The sequence below is a fragment of the Nansenia antarctica genome (genome assembly GCF_963989245.1).
Source record: "Nansenia antarctica genome assembly, chromosome: 3".
In the NCBI taxonomy this organism is placed as follows: domain Eukaryota; kingdom Metazoa; phylum Chordata; class Actinopteri; order Argentiniformes; family Microstomatidae; genus Nansenia; species Nansenia antarctica.
This window is the reverse complement of record NC_137688.1, coordinates 72,598,941-72,616,873: the sequence shown is the minus strand read 5'-3', so window position 1 is coordinate 72,616,873 and position 17,933 is coordinate 72,598,941. Positions and strand designations below refer to the sequence as shown.

The 17,933-nt window shown below is 47.7% G+C and overlaps 2 protein-coding genes across 2 annotated transcripts in view; one reads left to right on the top strand and one right to left on the bottom strand.

The window, feature by feature from the left end:
- LOC308153024 (cysteine and glycine-rich protein 1-like) overlaps positions 1–2,221 on the top strand; it is a 10,227-nt gene extending 8,006 nt beyond the window's left edge. Inside the window, exon 6 of the mRNA XM_080526110.1 lies at positions 1,413–2,221. Within this exon, the coding sequence (XP_080382236.1) occupies positions 1,413–1,489 (77 nt within the window). The 3' untranslated portion in view covers positions 1,490–2,221. The remainder of the gene's footprint in view (positions 1–1,412) is intronic.
- Positions 2,222–5,039: 2,818 nt separating this feature from the next.
- wdr13 (WD repeat domain 13) lies at positions 5,040–16,536 on the bottom strand. The gene is made up of 9 exons (XM_080525803.1): positions 16,474–16,536; positions 10,485–10,716; positions 9,361–9,476; positions 8,705–8,835; positions 8,011–8,318; positions 7,527–7,707; positions 6,853–6,994; positions 5,662–5,780; positions 5,040–5,441 (listed from the first exon to the last, which is right to left on the bottom strand). The coding sequence occupies exons 1-9, from the start codon at positions 16,512–16,514 to the stop codon at positions 5,257–5,259; spliced, it is 1,455 nt and encodes a 484-aa protein (XP_080381929.1). The 5' UTR covers positions 16,515–16,536; the 3' UTR covers positions 5,040–5,256.
- Positions 16,537–17,933: the final 1,397 nt, after the last annotated feature.

Below are 17,933 nucleotides of genomic sequence, written 5' to 3'. Positions count from 1 at the left end.
CTCCCTCCACCATGCCTCCCCTCCACCATGCCTCCCCTCCACCATGCCTCCCCACTACCATGCCTCAATCCACCATGCCTCCCTCCACCATGCCTCCCCTCCACCATGCCTCCCCTCCACCATGCCTCCCCACTACCATGCCTCAATCCACCATGCCTCCCTCCACCATGCCTCCCCTCCACCATGCCTCCCCTCCACCATGCCTCCCCTCCACCATGCCTCCCCTCCACCATGCCTCCCTCCACCATGCCTCCCCTCCCCTCCACCATGCCTCCCCTCTACCATGCCTCCCCTCCACCATGCCTCCCTCCACCATGCCTCCCCTCCACCATGCCTCCCCTCCACCATGCCTCCCTCCACCATGCCTCCCCTCTACCATGCCTCCCCTCCACCATGCCTCCCTCCACCATGCCTCCCCTCCCCCTCCCCTCCACCATGCCTCCCCTCCACCATGCCTCCCTCCACCATGCCTCCCCTCCCCCTCCCCTCCACCATGCCTCCCTCCACCATGCCTCCCCTCCCCCTCCCCTCCACCATGCCTCCCCTCCACCATGCCTCCCCTCTACCATGCCTCCCCTCCACCATGCCTCCCTCCACCATGCCTCCCCTCCACCATGCCTCCCCTCTACCATGCCTCCCCTCCACCATGCCTCCCCTCCCCCTCCCCTCCACCATGCCTCCCTCCACCATGCCTTCCCTCCCCCTCCCCTCCACCATGCCTCCCCTCCCCTCCCCTCCACCATGCCTCCCCTCCCCCTCCCCTCCACCATGCCTCCCCTCCCCCTCCCCTCCACCATGCCTCCGTCCACCATGCCTCCCCTCCACCATGCCTCCCCCTCCCCTCCACCATGCCTCCCCTCCCCTCCACCATGCCTCCCCTCCAACATGCCTCCCTTCTACCATGCCTTCCCTCCCCCTCCCCTCCACCATGCCTCCCCCTCCCCTCCACCATGCCTCCCCTCCCCTTCACCATGCCTCCCGCTCCCCTCCACCATGCCTCCCCTCCCCTTCACCATGCCTCCCGCTCCCCTCCACCATGCCTCCCCTCTACCATGCCTCCCCTCCCCCTCCCCTGCCACCATTAGCCCTGACCCTAACCCCTACCCTAGCCCCTACCCTAACCCTGACCCCTACCCTTGACCCTAACCCTAACCTTAGCCCCCAACCCTAGCCCTGACCATAGCCCTGACCCTAGCCCTGACCCTAACCCCTACCCTAACTGTAGCCCCTGACCCTAACCTTAGCCCCTGACCCTAACCTTGACCCCTGACCCTAACCCCTACCCTAACCGTAGCCCTGACCCTAACCTTAGCCCCTGACCCTAACCTTGACCCCTGACCTTAACCCCTACACTAACCCTAGCCCTGACCCTAACACCTGACCCCCTGACCCTGCTGTAACTGTCTCCACAGGATGTTACGCCAAACATTTTGGTCCCAAGGGCTTTGGCTTCGGCATGGGAGCGGGGGCGCTCGCACATGCTCAGTAGAGGCCCGTAGGAGGCCTGTGGCTGCCATGGCAACAGCCACTCAACACCCAAGACCCTCCAGAGAAGAAGAGCTGATCACCTGATGAACGTCATAGTCCCAGAGCATGTTTGTCACATAGCCCAAAACACATAGCTTTAATGTCCTTAGTGTTCACTGTGTCTCCTTGTCATGTGTAGCTGTTACTCTGACCTGTGGTCCGATCACATCCACACAAACCTTCAAGGTGTTGAACCCTCCCTAACCTAGGGTTAACCCTAGGTTAGTTTGGGTCTGGTTATAGGAGCAGGTTAGTTTGGGTCAGGTTTTTAGGCAGAAATTCTTCAAACAATGTCCTTCATTTAATCCCTGGTAACTACAGTATCGTGACTGAAAAAAGATTTCAAACAAACAATCCCAAAACTACCTTCGACTTGATTCAGAACTTCTTCACCGACCTGAAATCTGTTCTGAATGAGAAGGAAGGCTGCTATGCCACAGCTAAGGACCAGGCTAACTATCTGCTGCTATGCCACAGCTCAGGAACACGGAGATACAACTGATATGCATGCGACCACACTACACCACTGTGCACATTTGGCACTCATCATTACTGCTGCAGTACTCGTTCCTGACATGTCTCTATTATTACTCTATTATACTGTATTGATGATTCGTTGATTGTTGTCGATCGAGAAGCTAGATTCCAAAAGCATTTCACTATATCACTGACCGCTGTCTGCAACGTACCTAATAAAGTTTCATTTGATTTGACTTGTTTAGTGTTTCTATCATTCTGCAGGATGGCCACGCATGCACTGTACAAGGCCTAGCATGGGCTCCTCATATACCTAGACATGGGCTCCTCACATACCTAGACATGGGCTCCTCACATACCTAGACATGGGCTCCTCACATACCTAGACATGGGCTCCTGAGATATACACAGAAACCTCCATTTCCCTCACTTCTCTTCTCCACCTGCAGTCCCACGTTAGCTAAACCTCCACCTGCAGTCCCACGTTAGCTACACCTCCACCTGCAGTCCCACGTTAGCTACACCTCCACGTGCAGTCCCACGTTAGCTACACCTCCACCTGCAGTCCCACGTTAGCTACACCTCCACCTGCAGTCCCACGTTAGCTACACCTCAACATGACTCGTGTCTCTTCACTACCCTGGCGCCCCGCTGGTGGAATGAGCTTCCCACGCCTGTCAGGACTACAGAGTCACTACCCATCTTCCACCAGAGACTGAAGACCTCCATCTCTTCAGGCTGCACCTGTACTGTCCCTCCTGAGACATCTACTACCCCCTGTAGTCCCTTCTGAGACATCTACTACCCCCCTGTACTGTCCCTCCTGAGACATCTACTACCCTACGTGACCTTCTACCGCGGCGCAGTGGAGAGCATCCTCACCTACGGCATCTGCAACTGGTTCTCCAGCTGCACAACAGCGGAGAGAAATGCGCTACAGAGAGTCGTGAGAACAGCACAGAAGATCACCGGCACCCCCCTCCCCTCTCTGGAAGAGCTGTACAACACACGCTGTCTCAGGAAGGCCTCCAAGATCTCCAGGGACCCGACCCACCCTGGGTACGAACACTTTACCAGGCTGCCCTCGAAAAGGCGGTTCAGGACCCTGGCCGCAAGGACAAACAGACTGAAGAACAGCTTCTACCACAGGGCCGTCCAGGCCCTGAACACAGCAAAGACCTAAGTTCTGGGCCCTGGACAGTCTGGACGGATTGATGGCAGCTGCTGGACTGAAAAAATCAGGTGTAGTGCTGAGGCACAAACATGTACATTTCAAGCCTGCAAACTGCGACACTTTAAGTAAATGTGAAATAATACTATTGTGCAATATGACAACCCTAGTCGTCTATCTGTACAGTATAGTACAGTGGATAGTGTACATAGCCTTTATTTATGTAAACCAGCTCCTTCCCTTCTTGTGATTTTTTTTTTTAAAGTTTTTTTTTCTTCCCTTTCCTAACACCAGGGGAGCCACCCCTCCTAAATTTCGTTGTTTGGTACCTGTACTGTAGCAATGACAATAAAGTCCATTCATTCATTCATTCATACCCCCTGTACTGTCCCTCCTGAGACATCTACTACCCCCCTGTACTGTCCCTCCTGAGACATCTACTACCCCCCTGTACTGTCCCTCCTGAGACATCTACTACCCCCCTGTACTGTTTCCCCAGTGTAAAACGTTCTTCCAGCACGACTACTGCCAATGGCCCCAGGCCTGAGCTAGATTACTCTTCCTGCTATGACTGGTGGATAGATGAATCACTTACTTAGTCAAATGTATCAGTTATCAGTCGCTTTGGATAAAGGCATCTGCTAAATGGCAAAAATGTAAATTTAAATGGCTGGGGTGTTAAAGTCTCCAGGCTAAAACAGCAGTTAGTAGTTATTCCCCTCTGACTATGCTGAAGTCCCAACCACACCCCCAACAAACTCAACATGTGCACAACACAACGTATACTTTCTTAAAACGTGAAACTATCATGTTGACCGTGCAGGAAACATAAACAAGCCACACTAACCTTTGACCTTTGACCGCCATGTTCCAACTTTTACGCCGCCAACATCTGACAGCAGCCTGAGCCAATGGGTGGCCTGGGTTCAGGACAGCAGACAGACAGGAAGTAGACGGACACAACCACCAGTAAACAACGACTGACTTCCTGTAGGACGTTTATTCAGCACGTCACCAATATATTATACAGTAGTGATCTGCAACCAGCATATCTGGACACTCTAACACACAAACAGGCAAATACAAACACACTGACACACCTTTCATTAAGGTTCCATCATTTTCATAAATTTTCGTCTGATAATAATAATAATAATAATAATAATAATAATATAATAATAAACGTTGATTCTCTGTGTGCTGACGTGTGACGGTGCCATGCACGTGGTAACTGGACCAACCTCATGGGGAAGCTGCCTGAGGCAAACAGGCAACCGCAGGTCTCAATGTAAATAAGGCGCGGTCAATTCTACTCATTACTCTGTTTGATGACTGTTACACACCAGGGAGACAGCTAGCTCTAGATAGCTAGCTCTACACCAGGGAGACAGCTAGCTCTAGATAGCTAGACAGTTAGCTCTACACCAGTGAGATAGCTAGCTCTAGATAGCTAGCTCTACACCAGTGAGATAGCTAGCTCTAGATAGCTAGCTCTACACCAGTGAGATAGCTAGCTCTAGATAGCTAGCTCTACACCAGGGAGATAGCTAGCTCTACACCAGGGAGATAGCTAGCTCTAGATAGCTAGATAGCTAGCTCTAGATAGCTAGCTATACACTAGGGGCTGGAGGGACAGGACCGAACGCCCGCTGGAGGAATGTGTCATGCTGTGTGTGTGTGTGTGTGTGTGTGTGTGTGTGAGACCAGTGACCTAATGTTCTACATCAAGTGAAAAAAAAAAAGTGTGTGTGTGACATCAAGTGAAAAGTGATTTCTGTAAACACACAGTGGTAGTTGGGGTTGGAGTGCAAAAGTCCCTCAGATCACCAACCAGACAACATGGCCGCCCGGCCGCATCCTGTCATCATCATCTTCAGTGGGCGTGAACGGAGCATTTACAGGCTTCTGATTGGACATTGGACGGGGTGGTGGAATGGTAGGTAGGTAGGTAGGTAGGGAGGCCTACAGTAGCTGCTGCTTCTTTGCAGTTGTTTTTTGTTGTTGAGCAGAGCTGCTGGGAAGCTGCTGATTAGTTGGTTCCTCAGTTTGCAGAGCAGGGAAGCTGCCGATTGGCTGGCGGGTCACTTCTGCTCCCGCCTCCAGACGATGACCATGCCGGTGGCGTCGGCGGAGGCCAGCAGACTCTCGTCACAGTTGAAGGAGACGTCCAGGACCGGCCCACCGTGGCCCTGCAGCTTGTTCACTATGGCCTTGGTGTTCCGCTCCACGTCAAAGAAATACACACACCCATCCTCACTGCCCGTCACTGTGGGAGGAGGAGCGGGGGGGGAGAGGGGCGGGGGGGGGGGGGGCGAGGAAGAGAGTGGAAGAGGGGGAGGTATGGGAGGGAAGAGAGGAATGTATGGGATGGAAGAGAGGAAGAAGGACGAACATGGTAAGGAACAAAGTAGACATGGAGATAAGAGAACATACACAAAGATAGTTAGGACAGGGGGGAGGGGGGGAGATGGGAGGGCGGTTCCTACCCACGCAGGCTCCCTGTCTGAAGGACATCAGGGGACAGAAGATGCTGTGGAGCGGCTTGGAGCCGTGCTTGATGGGGAAGCTCCTCTTCAGCTGCAGAGTCCCCTCATTATCCACCACCCTGCAACACACACACACACACACACACACACACACACTCATTATCCACCACCCTGCAACACACACACACACACTCATTATCCACCACCCTGCAACACACACACACACACACACACACACACACTCATTATCCACCACCCTGCAACACACACACACACACACACACACACACACACACACACACACTCATTATCCACCACCCTGCAACACACACACACACACACACACACACACACACTCATTATCCACCACCCTGCAACACACACACACACACACACACACACACACTCATTATCCACCACCCTGCAACACACACACACACACACACACACACACACACTCATTATCCAACACCCTGCCAACACCAAAAACAAACAGGGAGGATCTCTTCAACAGTGGCAGTAGTGGGTTGGCTAGTAGTGGGTTGGCTAGTAGTGGGTTGGCTAGTAGTGGGTTGGCTAGTAGTGGGTTGGCTAGTGGGTTGGCTAGTAGTCGGTTGGCTAGTAGTCGGTTGGCTAGTAGTTAGTTGGCTAGTAGTCAGTTGGCTAGTAGTGGGTTGGCTAGTAGTGGGTTGGCTAGTAGTGGGTTGGCTAGTAGTTAGTTGGCTAGTAGTAGGTTGGCTAGTAGTCAGTTGGCTAGTAGTCGGTTGGCTAGTAGTCAGTTGGCTAGTAGTGGGTTGGCTAGTAGTGGGTTGGCTAGTAGTAGGTTGGCTAGTAGTGGGTTGGCTAGTAGTGGGTTGGCTAGTAGTGGGTTGGCTAGTAGTGGGTTGGCTAGTAGTAGGTTGGCTAGTAGTAGGTTGGCTAGTAGTAGGTTGGCTAGTAGTCGGTTGGCTAGTAGTGGGTTGGCTAGTAGTGGGTTGGCTAGTAGTGGGTTGGCTAGTAGTGGGTTGGCTAGTAGTGGGTTGGCTAGTAGTAGGTTGGCTAGTAGTAGGTTGGCTAGTAGTAGGTTGGCTAGAACGGGAACGGTTCCTTGGCGGTGTGAAAGCCCTAGAGCAGCAGCGTGTTGACCAGCAGGGAGGGGTCGCTGTAGAGGTTAAACAGGGTTAGGGTCAGGGGTCAGGGGTCAGGGCTGACCTGTAGAGCAGCAGCTTGTTGACGCAGGCGTTGACCAGCAGGGAGGGGTCGCGGGCCTCGCGGCTGATCCAGGACCTGGCAGAGATGCTGCAGATGGAGCTGCCCTCACTGACCACCAGACGCTTCGCCTTGGTCAGCTTCCCTGGGGGGGCAGGGGCAGGGGTTAGGGTCAGGGTCAGTGTTAGGGTTAGGGGTCAGATGGAGCTGCCCTCACTCACCACCAGACGCTTCGCCTTGGTCAGCTTCCCTGGGGGGGCAGGAAGAGGGTTAGGGGTCAGGGGTTAGGGGTCAGGGGTTAGGGTTAGGGGTCAGGGTTAGGGAGGGAGACAGGGAGGGGGGTACAGGTGTGTGTGTGTGTGTGTGTGTGTGTGTGTGTGTGTACCTGTGGCCATGTCAAACAGGAAGGAGAAGATGCTGCCAGGTGTGTGTGTGTGTGTGTGTGTGTGTGTGTGTGTGTGTGTGTGTGTACAGGTGTGTGTGTAGGTGTGTGTGTGTGTGTGTGTGTGTGTGTGTGTGTACCTGTGGCCATGTCAAACAGGAAGGAGAAGATGCTGCCAGGTGTGTGTGTGTGTGTGTGTGTGTACAGGTGTGTGTGTGTGTGTGTGTGTGTAGGTGTGTGTGTGTGTGTGTGTGTGTGTGTGTGTGTGTGTGTGTGTGTGTGTGTGTGTGTGTACCTGTGGCCATGTCAAACAGGAAGGAGAAGATGCTGCCTCGGTCGTCCCCGGCCCAGAGGATCCTGCCCGGGGCGTCGAAGGAGAGGGACAGCACCCGGCCCGTCAGCTTGCTGGACCCCCCCTTCACCTTCTTACCTGTGGAGATGTTCACCACCTGCAGCAGGTGCTTGCTGTTCCCCACCTGGGACAGGACAGAGGTCAGGGGGCAGGGGTGAGGGTTAGAGTCAGGGTTATGGTTAGGGTCAGGGGACAGGCAAAGGGATTACAGTGAAGAAGCATGTAGAGATTGAATAGAAGGGGGCCAAGGATTGACCCTTGGGGAACCCCACATGTCATTTTAATTTGGTCAGATACAAAGTAGTTAGGGTTAGTGTGACTCACCATGGTGAGGTTGTTGTTCATGGGTAGAGGTCAAGGGTTAGAGGTCAGGGTCAGGGGTTAAAGGTCAGGGTCAGGGGTTAAAGGTTAAAGGTCAGGGTCGTACCACGGTCAGGTTGTTGTTCATGGGCTGGAAGGTGCAGCAGAGCAGCTGGGAGGCCTCGGGGTCGGGGGTCACCTCCCTGATGCAGCGGCCGTCCTCCGTGTTCCAGATGCGCAGCGTGCCGTCCTGCGACGTGGACACGATCACGTCGTTGCTTAGCGACCAGGCGAAGTCCGTGACGGGCCCCGCGTGGCCCCGCAGGGTGACCCTGACCGCGGGGGAGGGGCTTAGGGACATGATGGACAGGGTGCCGTCCAATGAGCAGCAGGCCAGGAGGTGCTTGTCATCATTGGCAAACTGCAGCCTGGGGACTGAGAGAGAGAGAGAGGGAGGGAGGGAGGGAGATGGGAGAGAGGGAGGGAGGGAGAGAGAGAGGGAAGAGAGAGAGGGAGGGAGAGAATTAGAGGAGAGAGAGAGATGATGATGGAGAGAGAGAGAGACACAGAGAGAGAGACAGAGACAGACAGAGACAGACAGAGAGACAGAGAGAGAGAGACAGAGAGAGAGAGAGAGAGACAGAGAGAGAGAGAGACAGAGACAGACAGAGAGAGAGACAGAGAGAGAGAGAGAGAGAGAGAGAGAGAGACAGAGAGAGAGAGAGAGAGAGAGACAGAGAGAGAGAGAGAGAGACAGAGAGAGAGAGACAGAGAGAGAGACAGAGAGAGAGAGACAGAGAGAGAGAGCTAGCGTGTGGTACCAGCTGAGTCTCCGTGCTGGTCAAAGATGTGGTGCATGCCAGCGAAGGCGTAGTTCTCAGACAGGCTGGTGTCTCCTGCCATGGCCCTGCTGGCCTCCGCCACCGAGGTGGGCACCAGGCTGCCCGGGGGCCTGGGGACAGAAGGACATTGCAGGGGGATTTTGGCAAAAATGTTTGGACCACTACTCACACGTTTAGCTGTGTTGCTCATTCCACGAATGCACGATCCTTACAAGTTGTACCTGGTTGTAAAGGTGACTAATCACGCTTTCCAACCATATCAAATACAATACCAATTGGTATTATTAAAGGGGAGGAATAACATTTCAAACTTCTTACTTTCTAACCCTAACCCTTTTTAATAATTAACTGTTACTTTAATTTATTTTGCTTATACTTATGGAACTTTAACATTCAGACACATTCCAGAATATGACTGGTATATTATAATAAACAAAACATAAAAAAAAAAAACTAAATAAAAAAACTAAATATATATAAACAAATATATAAACATATTAAAGTGCCTCTTAGGCTTGACTACTGATGTAGGAGAGGAAGAAATAAAAGTAAGAGTGGCTAGGGGCAGAGGGGCAGAGGGGCGGGGCCTCCCGGGGGGGCGGGGCTGGGCTGAGGAGGGGAGGAGGGGGGGGTACCTGTCGTCGTAGACGGCCCGGTTCATCTGGGCCTGCAGCTGGTAGGAGGCAGAGCCTCTGCTGACGGACCGGCGGTGACCCCGAGCGCCCTGGGCGCGGGGGTCCTCCTCAAAGTCCTGGGGGAGGGGGGGGAGAGGTGGAGAGGGAGGGGGGGGAGAGGTGGGAGGAGGGGGGAGGGAGAGAGGGGGGCTGTCAGTCGCAATGTACATATTCAGGGCCGGTTTATAATAAGCTACCTTAACTGTATATAGCTCATAACTGTACATAGCTCATAACTGTATATAGCTCATAACTGTACATAGCTCATAACTGTATAGCTCATAACTGTATATAGCTCATAACTGTATATAGCTCATAACTGTACATAGCTCATAACTGTACATAGCTCATAACTGTACATAGCTCATAACTGTATATAGCCCATAACTGTACATAGCTCATAACTGTATATAGCTCATAACTGTATATAGCTCATAACTGTACATAGCTCATAACTGTATATAGCTCATAACTGTACATAGCTCATAACTGTACATAGCTCATAACTGTACATAGATCATAACTGTACATAGCTCATAACTGTATAGCTCTAAACTACCGTACATGCCTTACTGTACCACTGTCACTGTCGTGTTTTTATATCATGGTCTTCTTATATCACTATTTGCACTTAGATGCTAAACTGCATTTTGTTGTACTCTAACAATTAAGTTACTTTTTTTTAAATGTAATTCAAATGTAATGTAATGTATGGTGTCTTCTGTGAGTAACTGCAGAGCTGCTACTGCTGCCAGGCCTGTCTGTGTACATGGAGTTTAGCCTGTCTGTGTACATGGAGTTTAGCCTGTCTGTGTACATGGAGTTTAGCCTGTCTGTGTACATGGAGTTTAGCCTGTCTGTGTACATGGAGTTTAGCCTGTCTGTGTACATGGAGTTTAGCCTGCGGCACACAGAAAAAATGCTTCCCTCTGTCCCCCCCTCCCTCCCTCCCTCCCTCCCTCCCTCCCTCCCTCTGACCTCCCTCTGACCTCCATGCGGTGAGGAGCGTACGCTGCTGGCCCTGAAGCTACTCTGTTCAGACAGCCTCCCTCCCTCCCCCCCTCCTCGCCCCTCCTCCCCCCTACCTCCATGCGGTCCAGGGTGGTGCGTGAGGAGCGTACGCTGCTGGCCCTGAAGCTGCTCTGTTCGGACAGCGGTCCGTAGCGCAGGCCCAGCAGCTGGCTGCGCAGCCGCAGGTACTGCCGCCTCAGGCCCGGCTCCAGGCCCAGCTTGGCGTTCTCCCGCAGCAGCTGACTGCGCCTCCGGATGTACTGGGTACGGAACTGAGGGAAGGTGGGCGTGCGGTAGGCATTGTACCTGGGGGGGGAGGGAGGGGGGGGGGGGAGACAGAGTGGGTTATTGGTTGATTGGTTATGGGAGAGACCAGTTTGGTTTGGTCATCTCTAGGTCATCTCTCACTACTGGTGTCAACACTGAGTTAGGACACTGTCGTAAATGTAATTGATTCTTAGTAGACTGAGTAGAACTTATAAAGCACAGAGAGCTTAAATCAATTGGCTCAAAAGAGGCCTTTTATTAAGCAGAGTAACATGAGCTCAGAGAGAAAATAGCAGTCAGAAAGCCCCTCCTGTGAGAGGGACACAGTTATAGAAGCCTGATGAGGTCACTACTCTTGTTTAACCAATCATATGAATCTGCACCACAGTTCTTGGCACATCTCTTACAGGAAGGGAAGGCCTTCCTTTAGGGCTCAACTCCCCAGGATGTAGAGAGACGTCTACATGGACACCAGTTCTACACTCCTTATCTTCAACACAGTCCACACACTCAGTCACATCTTTTAAATGACCATACAGCAACCATATTCTTCTCCAACAACACACACGGGGTAGTGGTGGTCTAGTGGATAGTGAGTTGGACTTGTGATCGGAAGGTTGTGAGTTCAAATCCTGCCTGAAGCCACACCACTACTAGTGTGCCCTTGGGTAAGGCACTTAGCCCTCAGTTACTCCAGGGGGAATGTCCCTGTAATTCGTAATTGTAAGTCGCTTTGGATAAAAGCGTCTGCTAAATGGCAAAATTATTTAAAATTTAAATTATTAAATTAAATTAAATTAAAATTAAAGGTTAGGTTAGGTAAGGTAAGGGTTAAGGTTAGGTTAGGTAAGGTAAGGGTTAAGGTTAGGTAAGGTAAGGGCAGTGATTCCCACAGCATGTTAATACTTTGGGGGGCCCCCAAAGTATAATGGCTCCCCCCAAAGTATAATTTGTGAATTAAGCAAACCATTAAGTTTGTTGCTCATTTCATTCACCAGTTTGTATATAGTTAAAATAAAGTTATCCGGTGGTGATTGGCGATCAGAAACCAGTGTGGAGTTTTCTGTCTTAAATTTGATATAGATCATGTTCTTTGTTGGTTTGTGAGGATGTTCATACACACTTGGTAAGATGTGTGTGTGTGAAAGAAGACCACAAAAAACAGCAGTGACTGCTCTCAGCTGTTTAACACTTAAAGACCCTAGACACCATCACCAGTTGTAGGTTGTCTGAAGTGCAGTGTTACTATGAAAATTCACTAGAATCATGAAATGAAATGTGTTAGGTAAAATTGTGTCACAGCTTAAACCGTCTACGTGTCCTCTTGACCCTATTCCTACCACCTTTTTTAAGGACATTTTTGAATCTGTGTCTGATGACATACTAGGCATTGTAAATCACTCCCTACTTAAAGGGATATTTCCAGCGGCGCTTAAAACTGCCCTGGTTAGACCCACCCTGAAGAAAAGTAACCTAGATCCTTCTGATCCAAAAAACTGTAGACCAATATCCAATCTCACTTTTCTAAGCAAAATTTTAGAAAAGGCAGTGTATAGACAGCTTCATGAATTATTAGTCCTAAATAATAGGTATGACCCACTTCAGTCAGGTTTCCGATCATACCACAGCACAGAAACCGCTTTGCTTAAGGTAACTAATGACCTTAGGATAAATGCAGACTCGAAAAAACTCTCGATTCTTGTACTCTTAGACTTAAGTGCAGCCTTTGATACGGTAGACCACTCCATACTTATTGAGAGACTTGAAAACTGGGTTGGCCTCTCAGGTCCGGTCTTAAACTGGTTCAGGACTTACCTGGCTGACCGAGACTACTTTGTAGCCCTTGGTGACCATAAGTCAAAAAATTATAGCACAACCTGTGGAGTTCCCCAGGGGTCCATTTTAGGACCGTTGCTTTTTAGCCTATACATGCTACCCCTCAGTTCTGTTATCAAGAAGCATAGCGTTAACTACCACAGCTATGCTGACGACACTCAGCTTTATATCTCAGTAACTCCCAACGACTACAAGATGATCGACCACCTGATAGACTGTATTGCCGATATTAATATTTGGATGACACAAAACTTTCTCCAACTCAATCAAGAAAAAACAGAGGTATTGATCATTGGCGAGAAATCTGGGAGAGAGAAATTATCTGCACACTTGAAAACACTAGCTCTTAACACTAAGTGTCAGGCCAGGAATCTTGGTGTCATAATTGACCCAGATCTAAATTTTGAAACTCATATTAATAACACTATTAAAACATCCTTCTACCATCTAAGAAACATCACTAAGGTACAATCATTTCTCTCCCAGGCAGACACTGAAAAATTAATGCATGCCTTTGTTACTAGTAGGCTAGATTACTGTAATGCTCTCCTGACAGGTCTCCCCAAAAAAATGATAAATAGACTACAAATGGTTCAAAATGCTGCTGCTCGTGTCCTTACTAGGACCAAACGGAGAGCGCACATCACACCTGTCTTGAGATCACTACACTGGCTCCCTGTCAGTCATAGAATAGACTTTAAGATCCTTTTACTAGTTTATAAATCACTTCACTGTGATGCACCCAATTACATGGTGGACATGCTCATAAGATACACACCAGCTAGACCCCTACGATCTAGTGGCACGGAACTTTTAATAGTGCCAGAGGCTAGGACAAAGAGATTTGGAGGATCAGCTTTTAGCATATATGCTCCTAGATTGTGGAACACCCTACCTGAGGGCCTGAGGTTGTCTAAAATTCAGGACATTTTTAAGCGTGACCTCAAAACCTACTTATTCAATGTCGCCTTTTGATACTAAGGGAGACATTGGACCAGGGCTCGACAGTGCGACTGTTTTGGTCGCATTTGCGAGTGAATATATTTCTGTGCGACTTGGAAATACATTCAATCGCACCAGTGCGACCAAAAAAAAAAAGTTTTTTTTTTTTTTTTTTTTCCCCTAACACCAGGGGAGCCACCCCTCCTAAATTTCGTTGTTTGGTACCTGTACTATAGCAATGACAATAAAGACCATTCATTCATTCATTCATTCATACTGTGAGAGCCTCTGTGTCCCTGAGTAAGAGATCATGGGGATCATGTCCCTCATGATCACAAGTGACCATAGGAGATAAATCACTGAACTTGTCAACATATTAACTTCGGGACCTGCAGCCAAAGACAATCACAGAAGCCAGGTAGGCTTACCTGTGTATGCTGCATATTAATGGCTGCTATACGGTTTGCATATTCACTGCTGTTTGGCTGATTGATTACTGAGTTGGTTTTGGAGTGCTGGCATTAACCTGGTTGGGCAGACTCGGAGCTGTGTTGTCTAGATGCTGTCAAATAAGGAATCTCCGCTTTGTCTCTTTGATTGATTGATTGATTGAGTTTATTCATGGTTCGACAGTAAGCAGTAATCTAAGGGATGACATGTGAAAGTGTGAACACCTATTTCCAACATGGTCCTTTGATATTAACATACAAAGTCTATCTCCGTTTAGAATGAGAAGGTTCTATCTCCGTTTAGAATGATAAGGTTCTATCTCCGTTTAGAATGAGAAGGTTCTATCTCCGTTTAGAATGATAAGGTTCTATCTCCGTTTAGAATTATAAGGTTCTATCTCCGTTTAGAATGAGAAGGTTCTATCTCCGTTTAGAATGATAAGGTTCTATCTCCGTTTAGAATGAGAAGGTTCTATCTCCGTTTAGAATGAGAAGGTTCTATCTCCGTTTAGAATGAGAAGGTTCTATCTCCGTTTAGAATGAGAAGGTTCTATCTCCGTTTAGAATGATAAGGTTCTATCTCCGTTTAGAATGAGAAGGTTCTATCTCCGTTTAGAATGATAAGGTTCTATCTCCGTTTAGAATGAGAAGGTTCTATCTCCGTTTAGAATGATAAGGTTCTATCTCCGTTTAGAATGATAAGGTTCTATCTCCGTTTAGAATGATAAGGTTCTATCTCCGTTTAGAATGAGAAGGTTCTATCTCCGTTTAGAATGATAAGGTTCTATCTCCGTTTAGAATGATACGGTTCTATCTCCGTTTAGAATGATAAGGTTCTATCTCCGTTTAGAATGATAAGGTTCTATCTCCGTTTAGAATGATAAGGTTCTATCTCCGTTTAGAATGAGAAGGTTCTATCTCCGTTTAGAATGATACGGTTCTATCTCCGTTTAGAATGATAAGGTTCTATCTCCGTTTAGAATTATAAGGTTCTATCTCCGTTTAGAATGATAAGGTTCTATCTCCGTTTAGAATGATAAGGTTCTATCTCCGCTTAGGGCAGTTCAGAGATATTGAGCGTCAAAGTTTTTACATTCCATTATGTTCTGTGAGATGGAACCTTTGTATTTTATGAATTACTAACTCAAAAATGTAAACATTTAAAAATAACACCACACAGGCATTAATAAACACCTACAGTGTCAAGAGCCGGTTATGATAATTCTGATATGTTATGATTATGATAATTTGTTGTCGTCATACGAAAATTGCGCAATTTTCATTGTGCTACTGAAATTCTTGGTGTGCTACTAAATTTTTCAACATGGTAGCACAGTGCTACCTGGGGAAAAGGTCAGCGTCAAGCCCTGCATTGGACATTATAGAACTAGGATCACTAGGCCATTACACCATACTCGTGTTTTGAGATTTGTGTTGACAGGAAAATGGACCCGGGTGCTGATGAGGCACTGTCAGCTCCAAATAGCACCTAGAGCAGTACTGGAACCGGTACAAGGGTGTACCAGGACCACCATCAGGTTGTATTGCTGTCATCTTTATTGTCTCTATTGTGTTGTTGCATCAAAACTGTGCTTAAGTTTCTCTTTTGGCAGGACCTGTGACTACTGGATGCAGAACGATGCAAATACAACACTAAATTTATGGACAGTGTGTACGCCGATAATATGGAATTTTTCCTGGATACATGGTGTACAGGTTTTTGCCCTTGCTTGCTTGCTTTGTGCCGGTGGTCCTTGGCCTCCCCTGGGGGACCGCTGGGTACTGGTAAGCAAATTGGCTAGTAGTCGCTCTATTGGTCGCTAAATTTGAATTTTTCCTGGCTACATAGTATACAGGTTTTTTACTTTTGCCTGCTCGCGGCTCTGTCAGTATTGATTGATTGATTGACTGATTGACTGAACATTTTCATTGTGTGAAGCGCATTGAGTTGCATCTTGTAAGAAATGCGCTATACAAATACAATTTGATTTGATTTGATTTAGAATGCAGGAATTGAGAAAAGAAATCATTCATTTCTGCGGGAATCACTGAAGGGTTAAGGTTAGGTAAGGTAAGGGTTAAGGTTAGGGTAGGTAAGGGTTAAGGTTAGGTTAGGTAAGGGTTAAGGTTAGGGTAGGTAAGGTAAGGGTTAAGGTTAGGTAAGGGTTATGGTTAGGGTAGGTTAGGTAAGGTAAGGGTTAAGGTTAGGGTAGGTAAGGTAAGGGTTAAGGTTAGGTTAGGTAAGGGTTAGGGTAGGTAAGGTAAGGGTTATGGTTAGGGTAGGTAAGGTTATGGTTAGGGTAGGTAAGGTAAGGTAAGGGTTAGGGTAGGTAAGGTAAGGGTTAAGGTTAGGTTAGGGTAGGTAAGGTAAGGGTTATGGTTAGGGTAGGTAAGGTAAGGGTTATGGTTAGGGTAGGTAAGGTAAGGGTTATGGTTAGGGTAGGTAAGGTAAGGGTTAAGGTTAGGTTATGGTTAGGTTAGGGTAGGTAAGGTAAGGGTTAGGGTAGGTAAGGTAAGGTAAGGGTTAGGGTAGGTAAGATAAGGGTTAAGGTTGAGGTTAAGGTCTTACCTTGCATCCACTGCCAACACCTGCTGCCACACCGCAGCCATTCCACAACCTCCTGGTCAGACCTGGACACACACACACACACACACACACACACACACACACACACACCTGGGTCAGACCTCTACAACACACAACGCAAACCCTCAATATAGAATATCTGATATCATCTAATAGGATGAATTCAAGAAATGTAAAGACACTTTAATGATTAGTCTGATAGTATCCATTCATCATATCATTCATCATATCATTAACCATAGTATAGATATAACAGTAAAACACAGTGGGAGTAACTGGGTTAGCTAGTGTGACACACAGACATGACAACACAGTGAAATTGAATTTTCGAATCATGATTTGTCTTTAGAGAACAGCCATCGTTTAGATACACAACACGTCAAGACAAGACAATACTGCACTAACACTATACTACTATAATACTATACTACTATAACACTATACTACTATAATACTATACTACTATAACACTATACTACTATAACACTATACTACTATAACACTATACTACTATAACACTATACTACTATAATACTATAACACTATACTACTATACTACTATAACACTATACTACTATAATACTATAACACTATACTACTATAACACTATACTACTATAACACTATACTACTATAATACTATACTACTATACTACTATAATACTATAACACTATACTACTTATACTACTATAACACTATACTACTATAACACTATACTACTATACTACTATAACACTATACTACTATAACACTATACTACTATAATACTATAACACTATACTACTATAACACTATACTACTATAACACTATACTACTATAACACTATACTACTAACACTACACTATATAATAGCTACTACACATCCGTATTGTAGCCGAACAGCTAGCCACGTCAGATCTCATATGATCCTCTGTCCTAAAGCCAAACTGACGACGAATTGAGTGGATCTTTTCTAAATGCGTTTGTCCCCCCGTCTTCTAAATAATAATAATAATAATAATAATAATGTAGTTCTCCTGCAGTGACACATCTGGAGAAGGAAGAGACCCTTCATGTTGCTCACCTCCTTCCTGGTCGGACCGTCAGTCATGTGACACCTTCCTGGTCGGACCGTCAGTCCATGTGACACTTTCCTGGACGGACTGTCAATTAATGTGACACCACCCGGAAACACCGCGACGTCAAAGCAGCACTGATTTATAAACAATAAGCTCGGCGTTGTTACACTTTATTAAACTACTCAACATTATATAAGAATCTAATAATAATATGGAAACGCAATTTCTAAACTTTATTTTTTATTTTTTAAATGAGCCAGCTAGGAAACCATGGCAACGAGGGCGCGTCACCACCAGAGACACTGGAGCACCGTGAAGATGTCAGAATGAAACACCTGTCAGAGTTATGAAGCACCTGGGAACCCTAAACCCTACTGTCACAT